This window comes from Vulpes vulpes, chromosome 1 (genome assembly GCF_048418805.1).
Source record: "Vulpes vulpes isolate BD-2025 chromosome 1, VulVul3, whole genome shotgun sequence".
Lineage (NCBI taxonomy): Eukaryota > Metazoa > Chordata > Mammalia > Carnivora > Canidae > Vulpes > Vulpes vulpes.
The window spans coordinates 80,228,085-80,248,487 of NC_132780.1; the positions used below are offsets into that span (position 1 = coordinate 80,228,085).

At 41.3% G+C, this 20,403-nt stretch overlaps 1 protein-coding gene across 2 annotated transcripts in view; it reads right to left on the reverse strand.

The window, feature by feature from the left end:
• MTHFD1L (methylenetetrahydrofolate dehydrogenase (NADP+ dependent) 1 like) overlaps positions 1-20,403 on the reverse strand; it is a 186,689-nt gene that overhangs the window by 35,599 nt on the left and 130,687 nt on the right. For both annotated transcript variants that reach the window (XM_072767891.1, XM_072767888.1), the window contains 2 exons: positions 14,205-14,312; positions 11,405-11,557 (listed from right to left, as the gene is read on the reverse strand). In XM_072767891.1, the coding sequence (XP_072623992.1) occupies positions 11,405-11,557; positions 14,205-14,312 (261 nt within the window). The remainder of the gene's footprint in view (positions 1-11,404; positions 11,558-14,204; positions 14,313-20,403) is intronic.

The window sequence follows — 20,403 nt, forward strand, 5'->3', positions numbered from 1 at the left end:
GAAAGTGGAGGATTCTAATGGATCGGAAATATCTGTGCAAGTCAGAAAATAATGCATGGCGTCTCAGAGAAGAGATTATTTCCTTTCTTTGTAGGCCAATTCTCTTTATTTGTGTAATGTAGTTTGAAGCAACTTTAAAAGCTTTTGATTCGTAGCAAATAACAGCTCACTCAGAAACCAACTTATTGAGGCATAATGACTAAATGGATATAGAAATAGTGTTTCTTTCTCCATTCTCCCCACTGGCGATTCTGTAGTGCAAAAGCATTGTCCCGACTTGCCCATTTTGACACCTCTAGCCTCCTTGGTTACCTAGCACAAGATCCACCTGTAGAAGGGCTCACACAGCCTGGGTGATGGAAACTGCTAGAGGTTCTGTTTATTCATTTTATCTTATTTTATTTTTTTAAAGATTTATTCATTTATTTATTAGAGAGAGAGAGAGAGAGAGAGAGAGAGAAGCAGGCTCCATGCAGGGAGCCTGACGTGGGACATAGTGGGGGCCTCCCAGGCTCCAGCAGCCCCATCCTGGGTTTCCAGGATCACACCCTGGGCTGAAGGCGGCGCTAAACCGCTAAGCCACCGGGGCCGCCCTGTTTATTCATTTTAAAGACGATAAGGAATGAGTTGGAGATCTTGCATCATGGGCCTGCGGGAGGTGGTCCTGCACACCCTCAGGGACCACCATTCAGACTGCTAGGTTTGGGAATGGTCTGCTCACATTAGTGAGCTGCCTAAAGACTGCTGATGGCTTACTCCTACTGCATCTCTCTCCAGCTCTGGCCACTAATGCCCTCTGTGGTGGGGCTCCTGCCCACTGCTGTGTCTGGAATGCTTCACCTGAGCCGCCCACCCCCATCAGCATTGTTTTTTCTCAGGACATCTCACAGGCACTGCTGGGAGGTTCTCTGCATTGCTGCCTCTTCTCACAGGACATGTGAGTCTTCAGTATCCCTTTGCACCCTGGTACTATCAGCACTTTGCTGGTGTACAGGAGTGTGTCTGCGTTCCTTGAGCATGAAGCATCTGGGGCAGGGGTTGGGTGTTTTCGGTCTTGGTAACCTCAGTGCATAGTGTAAATTAAACACACAACCATGTTTTAAATTAGAATGAAATTGAGAAATTGTACATCACTCCAATGTAAAAAACGCTCCAAGTATCAGCTCTGGCTTCTTTCCTGAACTCTGGGAACTAATTTCTAACTGTCTCACAGACTACTTGACAGGAAATTCGGTGGGCCCGAATTTGCATGCTCATGATGCAAGATCTCCAACTCATTCTTTATCTTTAAAACATGCAACTCTCCATGTTTGCTGTGACAGCAGCTTGCTGTCTTTGTGCTTTCCAGGTATATCCTTCTAGGTCCCAGGAGGCACCTGCCACTTCTTCCTCACATTTCATTCCTGTGACCTCTATCAGCCTCCCAGCATACTTTCCTCTCCACTTCTACTGTCATTCCTCCAGCATGGGCCCCTCAAAGTCAGCCTGGCCTCAGCCTCTTTGTCCTTCAGATCACTGCCAGGGTGGCTCCCTGCCCACAAAATCTCAAACACCCCAGTGCACCCAGTATGTCATCTAAAGCCATAATCTCTTTAACCAATCCTCTCAAGTGGCCTTTGCTTTCTTTGAAGTTCTACTGCATTTATCATTCACACTTTTCCTTTGGTAAGCCAATGCACAAACTATTTACTGTAATTTTAAAAATGTTGATGCTTTATTTATCCAAATATTCTCTACCCCCTTAGGGTGGCTCACATTTTATGCTTTGTTATATGTATCAGTGCTCAACACACCTGGTGTTATGAATACACACTGACTGATCTATGAAAAGAAAAAAATCAAGATGTTGAAAAGCTAAAGCTAAGCTATGTTATTCTTGGGTAAAGATCTAGAAGCTTTAATATTCAGAACACTAGCACTCTCCCATTTATCATCAACCATGCTCAGAGGGCTGGTACGGAGAGTAATGAGCTCATCTATATGAAGCACAGGGAAGAGTGTCTGACTTGTGGTTAAAACAGCCCTTATGTCAAGGAGAAGGGGGGCAAGGACATAGGATGCAGCACATGGGAGAAAGACTGGATACATCTATGCAAAATGTGGATAAGCAGTTTCTACACAAATCCCATACTGCCAAGCAATACTGTTTGGTGGGATACTTGATCTGTAAGTAAGTCCCTATGTAAGCACGTTAATAAAAATACATTTGGACCTCTAGTTTATAGTATTGCTGGTCAGTAACTGGTTCAAGAACAAAGGCTAGAGCACTAATTGGGAAAGGCTGGAGTTATCAACAGATACAGCTGGTAGGCACTAGAGCCTCTGCTACTAGCTCCTTAAAAGACCGCTTTTCCCATCTGGAATTTAAGTTTGGGATCATATTAATGGTGAGTTCACACTGGTAGAGCTTTCTTTTAAAATTCCCTTGCTCTCTGTGGAATTGGCAGGCTACCAACACACATGGACGGCTCTAAATGAATGTTTTTTTGTTTTCTTTTATTTTAAAGATTTTATTTACTTATTCATGAGAGACACAGAGAGAGGCAGAGACAGGAGAAGCAGGCTCCATGCAAGGAGCCCAATGTGGGACTCCATCTCAGGGCTGTGGGATCACGCCCTGAGCCAAAGGCAGATGCTCAACTGCTGAGCGGGCATCCCTCCAAATGTATGTTCTGCAGTGGGCTTCCAATTGTGGAAAGGTCAAGAAAACTGAAGACGTGTTCCTTAACCAGAGGGGTCTGGATGAAAGGAGATACTTGGGCAAGGTGACATGGGAAAGGCACAGACTTCCAAAGGAAATAACTGTAATACATTTTAGCTGGGTGGAATGGGCAGCACAAACGCAGTGTCCTTGAGTGAGAGATTGAGTAACTGGAAGTGAGCAGGTGTCACAGGGGCACCATCTCCCCAGCGCCAGTGCGGGGGACGGGGGAGATTGAGAGTTTGAGAAAGTTTGTATTCAGAGGAGAAGCACTAAATTTGGGAATGAGATGATAGATTTTGGAATGTGTAAAGAGGCATGGTAGGTAGTTTTCATGGGTCCTACAGTCTCTAGAGCTGATTCTAAAAACAGAAGAATGACTCTAAAAACAGAAGAATGATGTCCATGACCTAGGCAGAAACTCATGTTGCCAGCCCTAGGTCTCATCTTTAGCAGAATGTAGTACCTTTATCACAAATACTTAATGCAGACACCCTAGCAAATTCTTGTCGGGTTTGGCAAATGTCTATGAATTTTCTTAATGGGTCTTCCAGGGACTTTATAAGTAAAGTCCATTTGATCATTTAATCTAACTTAAGTTATATCCCCAAAACCTAACAGCTTTACTTACATTTGGTCTGTGATTAAATTAGATCTGTGATACTTACTGGTGTAAATGTTTTGAATTCTCAGTGATACCTAGTAAAGACTAAAGGGCAACTGATTCTTTCAAAAGTGATATACAGCAAATGTTTTATGGAGACCATAATATGTCAATTATGTATTTTAAAATTTAATCTAGTATCCATGGGTGGATAAATTAATGAACACATATATTTAGGCCTGTAAACTGGCATGAGTTTAGATATTATCAATTATATTTTCCTCAAAAACTATAATTGTAGGTTTAAAATATGAATTTTCCAACAAATCTAGCTTCTCTTTTTATTAATCCCTTCCCACCACACCCTCAAACTGACTCTGAGGACTAGTGGGCCCTTTAGTTGGAAAACTGGTATTAATTCTATTTCCCTTATATAAATTACTTAACTGCTTCTGATTACATGCCTCTCACTAATAAGGGGATAAAGTATAATGAATGCAACAAAGAAGCATTAAAGAGAAGAAGCTCCAGGAGAACCAGATAATTCTATGGGAGTCTTTCAGAAATTCTGGACTGGGGTATGCCTTGATCATCAATTTTATGCTCTGAATCCAAACTAAAACCAGGGAGAAAACAATAGATGGAAGTGGAGGAAGAATGGGCTAGTACTTCACCAATCCCTAGAGAGAACAAAAGATCACTATACTGACTGTAGGGCTGGATGTGTAACCACTACAAGCACCCTCTTCTTGGTTTGTAGGAAGTAAAAAAGAATCGACACGAGGGGAATGATAACAGTAGGTTAAAATTTTAACTCAATGACAGAGATATCTGAAAATGTTATTACTCAGCCTATTAGCCTGGCTGAAGCCGATTTCATTTAAAATAATTTTATACTTATGCTAAAAATAAATTAGTACCAAAGCAGGGGAGAAAAAAAAAAGTCCAGTCCATAGACTGGGTTTCGACAACTCCAGGCAAGAGAGAAGAAATGTCATTTTCATGAGTCACGCTTCCCTTGTCTCATCAATCTGATAACAGTTTCTGGAAATCAAGAGTGTTGTGGTCATCTTCCTTTCCCCTAAAAGACGTCACACAGGAAGACAGGGATGACTTCTCTCCTACTGGACAGACACACATGTGTAGCTGGCCTCTGGACACTGTGGAGGAACATGTGGTCACAAAGCAACCAGGCGGCTTGCTGCAGGGATGTCAGGGGAAGAGGAGCCAAGTGGATGCCTGAGTCAGAGGAAGGCATGTTTGGGAGAAAGCAGGAAATTCTGATGTAGAGATGAGGAAGAGCAGTGGGCAGGGAACCCCGGCTGGGTGGGGAGAGGAAACAAAGCAGATCCCCAGGAACAGAGTGAAAGGACGTGGTACAAAGAAAGGGAGGCCCGCTGGGGAGGGAGAGCCTTGGGCAGGGTAGGAGCCTGGTTCATTTCAGGTGTTGGGGAACCAGGGCCAAGCAGCAGGGGAGACAGATAGGCTATTGGCAAGACTTAAAAGAAATCAGCTTAGAATTTCTTTATTTGTGGGGGTAGGGGTTGGGAGGGAGGGAAAGCAGAGGGAAGGTAAGGAGTAAAAAGGGGATTCTGTAGCTTCTGAGGGTCTAAGGGATACTCTGGGGCTAAGGGAGTTCCGTGTGATCTCATGTGACAATGAGCCCTTTTGCTACGTGACTGCTTGCTTATCCATTGCATTTCAAGTGCAGCCTGGGGAGTGAATGTTTAATTTTTTCACTATGTAACTGGCCATAAATCTCTGGAAAATGTGAGGAGCAATGCATTTGATTTGAACCTACAAGGTCTGAATTAATTCACCTTCATGCTTAACCGAGTGAAGCAAGTTTATAACCGTGTGTCCCTAAGTGGGGCCGGCACACAGAGGAGATAACATATCCCCACTGTGCTTGAGAATAACTTCATCGCTGACCTGAATCGGATCCAGTGGAAACTAAACATTCAGTACATACTTTTACAGTAGAGGGAGTAGAACGGAAAACAAGGTAAGCGTAACTGAAACATGAGAAAGAACAAAACGGCCATGACTTAGCTGGGTGGGGCCACAATCTACTTTTTAACCCCCCTGCCCCCCAATCCCAGTCCAATAAGTCTCCACCCAGCATGAGCTGTAGATGACATCACTCACTTCCCAAACACTCCAGCAGTTTCCTGCTTTCCAGGACCCGGCCAAGCAAGGCAGTCAGTGGTGCACCTGGGCAGAGATGTGGCCGGGTCAGGTCAGAGTGGAAATGAAGGCCACACCAGTGCTCGTCCATCTGTTCATTCAATAAACTGCATGCTTTACCACTGATCTCTTGGCCCCTCTTCCTTGGATAGACTTGCACACTGTCATGGGTCCAGGCCAGGTCAATCACAGCAGGAGCAAAATACACACGGACACACAGGCAGTGCCCATGATCACCATTCTGCTCCAGAAAGAGCATGGGGACCAAAGTGAAGGGTGTGGGAAGGAGACGGAAGCTTTGATCTGCTGCATCTGCTAGTCCTCCCAGCTAAGACGTCTTTCTCTGCTCATCAGTCTGCGAGGCGAAAGCACTCAGTCTATTTCTGTACAGTGGTTCAAGTGGCCACTCTGCCTCCCAAAAATGCTCTACCTGGCAGTGATCACCAGAGAAACACCCTAGGACATTTTAATCCCTTCTGCATGAACTGTGAGGCTGCTGACTCTCAAGATTCTAGCCCAGATTCATGTCCTTGGAGTTCTTATGTCCTCATTTGATGTCCCATGTTTGTCAATAAAGATCTCATATTCAAGAGAACCTCACTCCAGGAGGACTCCTAGGTTCTTCAGGAGTCTCAGTGTGGTATCAAAGGAGAGTAGTCAGACACACCGAACACTAACATCAAATGGACTTCTGGTGGAATTCAGTTAGTTGGACATTTCTCCATGCCACTGTTTTGACAGCGCATAGCTGTATGAGAACGCCTGAGAAGGAGAGGGTACTCATCCTCTTTCTACCCCAATGGTAGTCAAGAAGAGCCCTGGACAAATTAGCATAGAAAACACAATCTTGTGTTTCCGAAGACCAATCTGGGGTCAGCAGACATTGGAACCTGACAAACCACACCCAGGAGTGCATTTCTTATGGGAACATCCTAGATCTTCTGTCCTTCCTTCAGTGTCTCAACGTTACAGGTGTTAAAACACTGCAGGACAGCTGGGATGGGCAAGGTGGTGTGACCTGCCGGACTCCACCTGCTGCTGACTCTCTGGCAACTGACGGGCCCTATATAAATATTGTTTCCAAGTACTTTTAGTTTACCACCTGTCTATTTATTTTCAGATTATAAAAAAGGGACACATGCTCAATGCAGATGTTGAAATAAGTAGAAAAGTAGAGAAAGAAAAGCTATCTATAATATTGTAGCCCAATGTTAACATTTTGGGGTCTTTCTAGTCTTTTTCTATGTGTAGTGTAATTTACTTCTCAGTAATATACGCTTTGCTTACAGGCTAATATTTTTATGTCATGAAATTTACACCAAATGATTAAAGAGCCCTTGTAAATTATAGAAACTTAGAGACAATATCAAAACAATGTGATCAGAAGACAAAGACCACCTACTAGATTTCTTTTGGCCCAAGACTGTTTTGGAGAAATTTAATAAGCTATTAGGTTTATTGAACCCCATAAACCATAAGCTTTGAAAGAATTTTGGAAACATAACGTAACAGGGTAATCTGTAGAATACAGGGTAGGAAAATCTCGAAAACAATTTGTTCTTTTCTTCCCACATCAAAGATCTGTATTTGCTAAACTATTTCTTACAAGGTGACGCACTAAGTAGTGATGAGCTGGTCACGAATCTTGTGAGAATTTGGAGCTTTCAATAATATGCTGGAAATAATGCCACTAAAATGAAGCAAGAATACATATGGCGCTTAGTAGGAATGAAGACTGTTACTCTGTGAAGGAAAAATTAGCTATAGCCAGATGGGAAACACTGTGAATGTGTGTTAAAACGGTAGCAAAGGCCGCAGATGTCCATAAGCTGAGTAATTCTTGTACTGGGTGCTTATATAGAAACAGTTCGGGGTAGTGAAAGGTACTGGTGAAGTGTCTATGGCAGTCAATGGTATTCATTATCATTATTATTGTATTGCATGATAAGTAAATAGAACATGATGGAATAATTAAATGGCAAAAAAAAACCCACTAGTGTATAAGACAGGGGGTTAAAGAGTAAATATTTACAAAGCTAAATCTGGAGAGGGAAAACTGAACTCCCCAGCATCTCACCACATGATTGCTCGAAGTCAGCAGGGCTGGAGATGTTTATTGCTTGAGGATGCGCTTGCTTTATTAACACTCTCCCCTTTTAGACCTACTACGTAGCCAGAGGGTGTTTCTCTTTCATTCTCAAGTTCACAGCTTTCTGTACTATACATATATTCTAAGACCCATCAGGGAAGGACTTGGTCTTGTTCACCTTCACAGGGCTGTATGGACGACTGAATGAATGAATGAACACTGCAGAAAAAGTGAGAAGCTTTCTGAGTTTGGGCTTCTTTCTGGAGTGGATAGATGGATGTGTATTTCAAAAGTACTCACATAAGCACATGTTTTGTGATTAAGAGTAAGAGTGATTCACGATGCTAGAATTTTCCCACCTGTAGGAACCAGCCCCCCTCTGGTGTCACCCTTCCCCTCTCCCTCGGTCATTTCAGCGGGAAATTACTACACTGCGTCTCCCACATGGGTGATGAATGCTAGAAGCATTTCAGCAGACTGTGGCAGGGTGCAGAATGGGGTCAAGTAAAAGTAAATACCAGCCCTTATTAGGCGATCCTGGCTTCCCAGTGGTGTGTTTGCCCTGATACATGCGCAACTTCCCGCCGGCTTAGAAAGCAGACCTCTAAGGCCACTGGCTCCACATGACCGTGACCGTTTCCTGACCTCCAGGAACTCCTTTAGCTGGACACTTCCTGCCTGGCTCCTCACCCTGGATTGTGGTGGGGGCGCCACACAGCGGCAGGGGCTCTCTTCAGGACACCTGGAAAGCCAGCAGCCGCCCCTTAGGGACTGGACTGTTCCCCACCATCGTTCCCTCCAAGTCAAACCTCAGACTGGTTCCCACACCAGCAGTGGCAGCTTGAGAATTCTGATTTCCCAGAACTGGTCTCACGTGAGGCTGTGGTGGTACTGGGATGGGAGAAGATCCACAGGATCTATTTGTTTAGTGACTACAGGATTTTAAATTATGTTATGACTTTTATTTAATGACTATTAATTAAATGCTCAGAACTATTAAGGTTATCAATTATTGGTTCCGAATTTTTTTTTTAAAGATTTGAGAAGCAGACTCACTCCCTGTGGGGAGTCTGATGCGAGACTTAATTCCAGTATCTCGGGATCACGACCTGATCCAAAGGCAGATGCTCACCCACTGAGCCACTCAGTGGTTCCTAATTTTTATACCAAATCATTTTTTTAAAAACTCATTTCTATCCACCTCTAAAAGCTGTAAGTTGCCTGGAGTGGAAAGTGTCTTTATTTGGGGGTTCCCCAGAGCACTGAGCACAGTGCCTTATGTACACTGAACGAATAAATGAATGACTGCTGGATGAGCTCCTGTGGGGTTTTCAATCTGTATAGGGCAAGACAGGATGGATTTTTGAACGTAGCTGACTTTCTCCTTGGTTATGTCCCCCGGCACAATTCTGCATCTCTGGGCCTTCCAGTTTCCCTGGGTGGCTTTCCTGGCTGCACTCTTATTCCCATGCAAAGGTCTTCACTGACCAAAGTTCAGGAGGCTTTTAGCACTGAGGAGCTGCCATCAGTGAGGCCATTCTAATGGACATAAAAGCAAGCTCTTCTCACTAACCATTTTTGTTAATCGAGATACAATTAAGTTATACTCAATAAAATTCATCCTTTTTAGTTGTGTAGGTCTATGAGTTTTGACAAAGGTCTATAATCATGGATCTGTCTCTCAATTGAAATAATCAATATAGTATTTCCATCACTCCAGAACATTCCCTTGTGCCCTTTTGCAGTCACTTTCCTCCTCTGCCTCCCCTCCCCTATGGAAATGTCATCCAGCACTCATAATATCTGAACCCTTCTCCCTATATCAACACTGTTTCTATGCCTCCCTTGGGCTCCCATGGGATTCCTTGGTCTCTCCTGAGACCTTCGATGGTTCCTCCCAGATGCCTTGGGGGGCTCTGTAAATGTAGACATTTTTAGAAGATCATCCTTCACCCTCTTCTCATTTCTTCTTCTTTTTTTTCCTCTTCTCATTTCTGTTGTGCTTATCTTCACTTCCCCTATTCCACATCTGCCTTCATCTATATTCTAAAACTCTCAAGGCCTTCCTTCCTATTCCTTTCCTCTGAGTATTGAATCTGTATTTCTAATAGATTCTAAGACCATTTTATATATGCAAGTTAACCCTTGCAGTTCTCCACATCATAGCCAGTCTCATTTCTGGCTCTGCCAACCTGCCTCCCACCATGTTCCTTCAGGACCGATGGCACTGCCATCACAGTCAAGCTACAAATGTCCTACCTCACAACTCCACATGTAGGTGGCTACTTTAAAATATGTCTCAAAGTCGCCTTTCTCTCCATTTTAGCTTCAGTGTGATTGCAGTCTTGACCTTGATGAACTCTGGCCTTGACAGACATTCCCGTCTGTGGCTTTTGGCCCTCTGACCATTGTCCATCTGCTGCCAGAACTCTTTTTCCTTATTTTATAAAAATTAAAAAAAAAAAAAAAACCAAACAAATACAGAAACTACCCTAGAGTAACTCTGTAGTGCACACAGGAGAAAAACCCCAGTTCTCATCAATGGTAATCAAGCTCTGTAGCAGCTTAGCCCATCCTATCCAATCTCAGCCACACTAGACTTCTCTGGGTCTGTCATGTACTTTGGTGTCCTTGAGTTTTGTTTGCCCAGTTCAGAGGCTGAGGTCTTTATGAAGTATTCTCAACTCTCTTCTTTCACATACCTTCCTCTCTCACCCACCTCAGGTGGAAGCTGCTCTTGGTACTCCTGTGCTGAAGGCATTCAGAATGCCAACACCTCACTTTCTAGATGCCCCTGTACTGTGCAAACCTGTGCTCCTCACACCTTTCTTGGTATCTCCATGCCTCACATGCAAAAAGAATTCAAGAAATGCTTATTGAAAACATTTTGTCCAATATTAGGTGAAATGTGTAAATATCAAGGCAAAGATTCTGCACTTTTTATGTACTTTTGCCTATCCATTGCTTATTTACATAACAACAGTCACATGGTTTATTTAAAAAATTGTTATAATGTTTCCTGTGTGGACTTGGATCATAACAACAACAGTAAGGATAATTATGACTTAGAATTTTTTGTTCTAAATCTAATCCAGGAGCACTCCGAAGATGAGAAGTTGGATTTTGGCCATCGATGATTACCAATGTAATGTATATCATTATGTAGCTATAATGAAGCATTTTATGTAGGAAGCCTAATTTCATGGATTTTAAGTGCTTTGATAAATTTTCATGTATTTGGTATCTCCCTTCCATCCATAAAAAATCTGAAATAACATAATTATCAACTTATAGAAATGTCATTCCACATTGCTAAAAATGAAAACTCATTTAATTTGCTCATTTTCTAAGGTGGAGCCTCCTGCTTGATGTGCTGAGGAGCAAGGCAGAGGGTGAAACGCTGATTTTCCCAGCCTTTGGAGGTGCTAGGCTGGGCCTGTCTGGCATGAGTAGTCACCTTCATTTATCTGACTAGAGAAAAGTCTTATCATTTTGAGTACAGTAATGTGAAAAAGTCCAGAGGCACTACACTAAGCCATTCCACCATTTAAATATCAGACAGAACTGTACCAAGTCATTCTCTAAATGAGTTTTATGAGGGGAATCAGTTTTACGACTCAAGAGATCCTGAATACCAGATCTTTAAAAAAAAAAGAAAAATCCATACCATGACAGCAGAGGAGTATTATATGGTGGAAGAGAATGTTTCAGAAAAATAGCAAATATTATTACTTCTCAAAACCTGATTTGGTGGAACATAAGAATTTAAGGCATCATGACAACACAGCCTGGGGAAGGTGTTTGGAGAATGTTACTCACTCACCGTTCCAACCAAAGGGTAGATGAACCCAGCGCCTATGCTCGCCCGGACATCACTAATAGGCAAAATGAAATCTCTGGGAACACCTTTCTTGTCAGGTTGGTGAGACAGAGAAAGGTGGGTCTTTGCCATGCAGATGGGCAAATTTCCAAATCCCTGTAAGAAAGGAAAGGAAATGTGTTCATTGAGCACAGATTAGTCTCCTGTATATGTTCAGTATTACACTCCATATGATCCCTGAGGCTCAGATCCAGGCACACGGCAGGTGCTGGTTACTACTTATTCACTGAGTAAGGAGATGGGGTGAACCCTTATCTCCATGTGATCGCCACTTGGTTGAGGGTGTCTGTTATTTATTTCAGAGAATTCTCCTTAAGGAAGGCAGTGTGATGTGTGTGTTTGGGAGAAAGTGTGGCTATTTTCAGGCAAAGTAGAAGCAATGGCAGCTGCCGAAACTATTTCCAAGGATATTAATACCCGGGGCTCAGAAAGGTAATCTGGAGAAAGGCTCTGTAATGAGGCTCTCAGTCATGTTGTTCACTCATTCTTGGAGGCTGTCAGGAAGCAAAGAGTCCCTTTGTGTTGGTTTATGAATCATGGCTATTTGATCTGCGATTACATTATATGAACTAAGATGAGGTCACTTTTTAAGCCTCTTATTTTTAAGGACCAAAGGCAACGCCTGACCCGGAGTTCCAAAGGTGAAAGGGCAGGAAGTCACATGTGGGGGTCTCACAAAAAGGACAGTGTCCTTGTAGCCTGGTTTCGATTAAAGGGTACATAGTGTCCCTTTAGTGACTTTGCTAATTAATGGCAACCACATACTGGACACATAACTTTTAAGGAACATTCCCTCACTAGACAGGGCTAAAGGAATGCAATCTTCAGAGGTAACACATGCAGACATTCTTATGATTCAATTTAAAAGTATGTGGAAGATTTTAGAATATTTTCATTTGGAGGGTGGTGCTATTCCTTTTTGAAAGGCTGGAATATTCTTAAATACTGATCAGAATTTTGCTGGTGGATAATCACAATTACTCTATAGATGTGGGGGCGGGAATTTTGAGTTTCAGAGATCATTCAACTAATGAAATACTTTGAACTGACTTAATTTCCAATTTAATATTTTGCTAGAACAGATATTTTTTAAAAAAGAATCAAGATGGTATATACTAGCACCATATTAGTTCATATAAAAAATAAGTTTTTCAGACTGAGAAAAAGGGAAGGAACTAACGTTAGAATAAATAATAGTCCTTAAATATCATTAAAAATTCATGAAAGAAAAAGACTCCTGACAATGACCTTACATTACTCATTTCAATACACATGAGTGAAATTTCACTGCAGATCCATTCTGGTATACAGAACAATTCTGGGGAATTATTTATTTTTTAAAGGTTTATTTATTTATTTATTTGAGAGAGAGAGAGAGAGAGAGAGAGAGAACAAGAGAGCAGGGGGGAGTGGCAGTGGGAGAAGGAGAGAATTTCAAGCCAACTCTCCACTGAACGTGGAGCCTGACAGGGTTCGACTCCAGGACCCTGAGATTATGACCTGAGGTGAAATCAAGAGTTGGATGCTTACCCAACTGGTCTATGCAAGTGCTCCAAGGGAATTATTTATTTCTTAAAAGTACAAGCTAGGGCATACATGGGAAATTCTAAGAAAAAAAGAGTTGCTAACTTACCAAACCAGGGAGACTACTCTGGTCAGCACTGGTAGTATTTAACACAATGTCAAATATGATTTACAAATAGGATTTAGGAGTTGGGAAGTTAACAAAATAGATCAATAATATGCCTAATGGAGCTCCTCTACTGACCAGCTCTTGAAATGCTTTGACTTCTATTGTATCATAGCAAAGTGGAAGGGGCACTTGAGGCTAATGGTCATTTTAATTGGGATGGCTGAACGAGCTGCAGTGGATGAAGTCCATGAAGTATGGCTATTTTGGGACTAGACTCAGGCTGCTGACTCCCATCACCTTCAAAGGTGCTTGCCGACTTGCCTTTGTCACTCTCTAGAGGTAGAAGATGAGAAAGAACCTTCATCTTGGGTGGACAATCTCAGCACCAAGTCAGTGAGCCACTTGCATAAAAAAGGAACACCAAACACCCCCATCTTTAAAAGCTGCATCATGGGATCCCTGGGTGGCACAGCGGTTTGGCGCCTGCCTTTGGCCCAGGGCGCGATCCTGGAGACCCGGGATCGAATCCCACGTCGGGCTCCCGGTGCATGGAGCCTGCTTCTACCTCTGCCTGTGTCTCTGGCTCTGTCTCTCCTTCTATCTCTCAAGAATAAAGAAATAAAATCTTTAAAAAAATAAAAAATAAAAAATAAAAGCTGCATCATGACTTGCCTTACCTGGCACTGTGCTAATATTTTTAAGGTAGTAAGAGCCCTGCAATGAAGCAGCAGCATTATGGATCATCTAACTCTGATTCCACAGCGACACATCCAGAAAATTTCCGTGTTTGTGGCTGAGTAGGAGGGACTAACCATAACATGTCATAGATACAGCATCACCCATATCAGACGACTTGTAACTACAAGGATATTTAAGGACTATTATTTATTCTAAGTCAATGATGTACAGGGTATACACCCACGCCATAATGTTCTATTTAGAGTTAATAAACTACCCAAGGATATTTATTCAATTTTTGTAGACTAAGTAGATTAAGCCACATTCAGCTGGTGAGATTTATAACTGTTTTAAAGTCTCAACTCAACTGTTTAAAAGGTGAGTATTTTAAGAGCTCAACGTGGATTTTTCCCATAAAAGTGTAACTTTTACCTGTTGCGTGTAACGATCTATCTTGGATTGTGCTTCAGGAGACAGTTCGATATCTTTGGCTCCATACACAGCCTGGGCAATGGTTCTTATCTTTTCTACAATTGGAAGCTAGAGAAACACAAATGACAACAAAATTGTTAATGTTAATCCCATTAAAGAATTGAGGGAAAGCTCAATGAGCTTTTTTGTAGTTGCTTAAAATTTTCTACCAGATTTCCTCTTCAACATCCATGGCACTTGAAACAAATATTCTTTCCTCTATCACCCTTAAGGTATGAAGAAGCATCAAGAAGCTATAGATGTTCAGCCAACTCAAAGGCTGCTTATTTAGTCAATAATTTTTATCCATTGCATTGTTTTTAAAAATGTACTTAATACTATGGTTTTAATGGTCTCAGAAGTCAGAATAAGAGTATCCTAACTAAATACTTAATGCTGGTGTTTAAGTGCCTCTGAACTCAGGTTATATGACAGAACATAGTAGGCTAAAAAACAAGTATATTTTCTTATGAGTAAAAATGGGCTGATTTTTTTAAAAAGATTTTATTTATTTATTTATTTATTTATTTATTTATTTATTTATTTATTTATTTAGAGAGTGAGAGCATGAGTGAAGGGGAGAGGCAGCAGGAGAGAGAGAGAGAGAGAGAGAGAGAGAGAGAATCTCAAGCAGACTCCACTGTGAGTGTGGAGCCTGATGTGGGACTCAACTTATGACCCTGAGATCATGACCTGAGCTGAAATCAAGAGTTGGATGCTTAAATGACTGAGCCAGTAGGCACCCTGGAATGGGCTGATATTTTAAATGTTGATGTGATCACTTTATTGGGAAGTCAGAGGTTGAATCTAGTGTCACTTTAGCAAATTATGAGAAATCATGAAGACTGGGAAAAAAGACAAGAAGTTTAGATATGGGCAAATTCGTGTGTGAGGTGGAGAGAAATAACCTTCCATAATGCTGGAGTGGAAACCTGGATGAGGATTGTGGTAAAATTCTGAAATGAAAGTGATCTTGAGAAACAACAATGGTTCATTAGGAATGGAACATGCCATAGATAAAGTGATTCTTATTTAAGTAAATCATTTGACAAAGTCATTCATAATTTTACTGTGCAGAGAACATACATAAGCATAATGCAGTTAATTGATTTATTGTTTGGTGAACAGCTATTGGACCAAGTGCCCACTGTTAGAATGAATGTCAAGCAAGGGGCAGAAGTCTTTCATGGCCTACTCAAAAGCTTTGCTTGGCAATGGCAAACGGTACATCTGTAGGACTTAGAAGTGATGTACACAGGAAAGGAGAGTTATCTGACAGGAGAAAATAAAAGCTAGCTCTACCCTCTCAATCTGATGGAACCCCTAACTGCTTTAAAATGTGATATCTTTCCTACAGATTTTATAACTATAGAGTTGTTCTGTAGTCTGGAACTTAAATGTTGGGCATTTCAACAACTAATAAGTGAAGGTGCAAGTCATTGTAACCTTTCACTGAAGAACATAAAAGATGGTCTGAATCAATGGAGAGATATACTTTGTTCACTGATGAGAAGACTTGATACTATAAAGATGTCAGTTCTCTTAAACCTAACTTATTAGTTCAATGCAATTCCAATAAAATTCCCAACAGCACTTTGGGATGCTTGGCCAACCAATTCTTAAATTCACAATGAAGAGTAATAGCATAGATAGGTGAGATAACTTCAAAGATAAATAAAACCAAAAGAACAAAGATAGGAGACTTGCTTTCCAGGTACGAATCACACCATAAAACTATGGTAATTAATTCCATATGGTATTGGCACACAACTGGATGAATCAATCAGTGGAAGATAAGAAAGAACCCAGAAGGATATCACAGCAGGTGTGGATAGTATACAGTAGAAATGACACAAAACTGGGAAAGAGCTGACTATTCAAGTGACTTTAGCTGGACAGAAATAAAATTAAGATTCCTACCTCACAACTGGTACCCAAATAAATCTAATATAGAACAAAGACATAACTTTTGAAATTAAAACTTTGAATACTGGAAAAAAAGAACATTGGGAGCTCTCTTTATGGTTATGAGGTAGGGAAGGATTTCTTTTTTTTTTTTTTTTAATTTTTATTTATTTATGATAGTCACAGAGAGAGAGAGAGAGAGAGAGAGAGAGAGGCAGAGACACAGGCAGAGGGAGAAGCAGGCTCCATGCACCGGGAGCCCGATGTGGGACTCGATCCCGGGTCTCCAGGATCGCGCCCCGGGCCAAAGGCAGGCGCCAAACCGCTGCGCCACCCAGGGATCCCGGTAGGGAAGGATTTCTTAAACAAGGCAACAGGATACACCCTAAAAGAAATGTTTTACAGATCTGACAACAATATTTATAATTTCTTGTATTAAAAAAGACATTATAAATAGGGGATAGGATAAGGAAGTCTGGGAGAAGATAGGTTACATGCAAATATTTAAAAGTCAAAAGATTAGTTACTGGAATGAATTTAAAAAACTTCCTACAAATTAAGAAAAAGACAAATATTTAATACCGGGCAGAAAGAGTAACTAATAATCGTATGAAAAAATGCCCAATCTCATTAATAATCAAGAAAAGCCAAACTAAAATGATGAAAATTCAACTTGCACTCATTAGATTAGCAGGAATGAAAAGCATGAGAGTATCAGGCATAGGCTAGGATGTGGGGAAAATGATTCTTCTGAGTACTCTTGCCTTGGTTGAGATGCTCATGGTCTACCCCATCATGAAGCTTCCTATCTGGTTTCTTTCCTCTCAATACACCCTACTCTACCAGTCTAACCTCCCTAGAAGGCGCCTAAGAAAAACTCAAAAATCTCAGGCTTGCCATGACCTACTGAAGGACACAATCTGGTTGTGACATTTAAGTATCTGCACAGTATGTGCTCTGAAGCATAACTAGGATAAGCTCGCATATCTTAAATTTTCCCCATGTTTTCTTGCTTCTGGGCCCTTACACATAAAGCCTCTTTGTAGTACTGCAAGATCAATCTCTGCTAAAGCTCCTTGAGGTCTATCTCATGGGCCAGCATCTCCAGAAAGTCTTTACTGATCTTCCCGAAGGAGATGTAGGCAAGTCTCTTCTGTGGGTGCTTCGCAGGACCAGGGGTTAGACAAGGCCTGGCAGTGAGGAGTTGAGTGAGTTAAGGCCTGGCAGTGAGGCGTGGCAAAGCTCACACTATTTTAAGGTGCATTGATGGATATGATAATGGTCCCAGGATCAAACTATGATACTGAAGTCTACCAGATGGCAAGGGGCCTTTTGTAAACCACATTATAGGAGACATCAGCAAATAATCTGTACTTCCAGAAGGAACCATTTAAAAAAGAAATGATCACTATTTTCCAGGAAGACTGTGTGGAGAATGGACAGAAATGAGGATCAAGTAATTCTTAGCTCAATGTTTAAGGAAAAGCTGTAATAACTAGAGCTGCCTAACTACACAGTGGCCTGTCTACCCCAGGAGAGATCAGTACAAGCCAGGGACAGTGCCAGGAATATTGTAGAAAGAATTACTGTGCAGATGCAAAGTTGAGGCTGGACTACAGAGATAGCTTTCAGGGTGACTTCTACTGTGAAAGACGCCACATTCATATTAGGTGAAAAGAAGGAACGGCCTATAAATTCCTCAAGGTCAAGGCCCACTTAGAGGTAGAATGAAATACAGCCTTTGGAATCTGAATATCACCTGTAGACCAAGCAAGGATTCCGTGTGGTATGATGTTCACAATAATTATAAGAAAGTTCAGGTGCTGATGAGCTGAAGAAAACAATCAGAAGGGACTTTTTACTGAACCTCAGATCTTGCTCATCAGCATTCTATGTTGATGGGCACCAAAGTGCTTGCTTTCAACACTGCACTTAAGTTAATATGATCTCTTCTGCTGGTCAATAAATGCTTTGCAAGTAACAAACCTCTTACGAAATAGAAGTTAATAGGATGCTGGAAAATACTTGTAGAATCTACACAGAGCAAGCACAATGACCATGCTTTGTCAGGGGAAGTCAGATCTCAGGATATTGTGTTCCCCAAGTAGTATAGCATAAAAGTGGGTCCTGGGTGACAGGCAGTGTCCCCATGGGCACTACAGCACAGCTAGGTGGCAGCTCTGGGGCGAGAGGCCTAAGAAAGAACATGGCCCCTTTTTATACCTGCTTAAATCATGTAAATTCTAAGAATTCATTTGCTCATCTGTACAATGGGCAGGTATGAACTGTACGCTATTCTACTGCAAGCACTGAAGTGACATAGAGAAGATGAGTTTGCATGTCACTCCACACAAACCATAAGTAACATTATTATGGAGTAAGGCTAACAGGATTGGCAGAAAGATTTACATTTGCTCTGAAAGTAAAACAAAACAACAATACATATATTACAATTTATAACGTGTTTAATGAATACAGTACACTATTTACTGAACTCTAGGTTATGATTGGAAATTAAAAGGTCAGCAATTTCTATTAAGATGATAATTAAAAAGCTCACAAGTGAACAAGGTAAAAGGATGAATAGTGAAGGAATTAGTGTGAGTGGGCATTTAGCTGATGCACCACAGGTTTTTAAACATGGAAATATTTCAGGAAATACATGTATTTCATTTTTAATTGTAGTGAAATATAAATAGTGGAAAGTTAACCATCTTAACCGTTTTGAAGTCTTTGGTTCCATATTAAGTAAGTTCATGTTGTAAAACCAATCTCTAGAACTATTTTCACGTTGCAAAGCTAAAACTGTGCCCATTAAACTCTAACTCCCTTCCCTTGGCTTCTGGCAACCACTCTTCCACTTCCTGTCTCTATGAATTTGGCTAGTCCATTCAGCTAACCTCATACAAGTGGAAGCAGACAATATTTGTCCTTTTGCATCAGGGTTATTTCAATTAGCATGAACCTCAAGGTTCATCCATGTTGTAGCCTTGGTCTGAATTTCCTTCCTATTCCATTGTATGTGTACACTACTTTTTAAAAAATCCATTCATCCACCACCAGGCGTTGTGTTGTTTCTAAGTTTTCACTGTTGTGACTGATGCTGTTATGAGCATGGGTTGACAAGGACCTCCGACACCCAGCTTTCAATTCTCTTGGGCATTCAGAGATACATACTTTTGGTCTCGGACTATATTGCCTTCCTTTTTAATGCTTATTTGAAAGTATTTTGGGAATTTCAAGCAGGTGCCAGACTGACTTTGTGAGCTGTGTAATTATGGTTTTTTAAATTCCTATAGGGAAATTGCAACCACCCAAACATAACAGATGACCCAACCACAAAGTGCAGAAAAGCAGGACAGGGCCAGCTGCCTGAGTCCTAGCTGGGTGTTGTTTCTCCTCCTTAGCCTCAGATGCCAGACCTCCATGCTTCCCAAAAAGCACTGAAATCTGCCCCCTGCCATTCCAAATTTTTGATGCCCTGGCCCCAGTCTTATGCTTAGAGAAGGTGAGAGTACTCCCCTGACAGCTTTGACATGTGCAATGCTGTCCAATGGAAGCCTAAAAGAAGGAACTACCCAAACCCTCGTGTGTGTCCCGCAGCCTCATGCTGAATAAATCGAGTGCTTCAGCTGATGTAGCTAAACATCTCAAGACCAAAATCCATCTAGGACTGCTACTACAATTTTTCCTTTTCACTCCTGTGTACAAGTGAACAAATAAAAACATTATCTCAGTTAATATATCTTCTGGGTTTAATAGAAAAACTAAAAACTGCCCTGATAAGATAGTTTTCATTGCGTACAACCTATTTATATTACATCAATAGGCAAGGGACTTTTAGCTGTGCCTCTGCTCAATTTGGGGGAGAAGTACAATCTTTAAAGAAAAAACAGAGCCAAGTTCATTCCCATGATCTTGATCTGAACTTAATATTCACTTACACTATTTTGTTTTAAATGATAGGTTTTATAAAACAAATAATATGGTAAAATAAATTAGGAATGTTCATGTATTAATCGCTCCTGGCTTTCCCTGACACTGTAAAGATTTACTAATTTATTTGTTCACCACATTGTTCACCCTCCTATCCCTAAAGTCTAGAGTGGCTTGCAATTAGTAGGCATTCCAGAAACATCTGCTGAATGAATAAGTTACTGCTGAGGGTGGGTACTTTCAAGATGTCATGACATGAAAAGAACTTTGGGCACTACTTGAACAAAGCATACCTAATGGGATGGGGAAGTGACCCAAC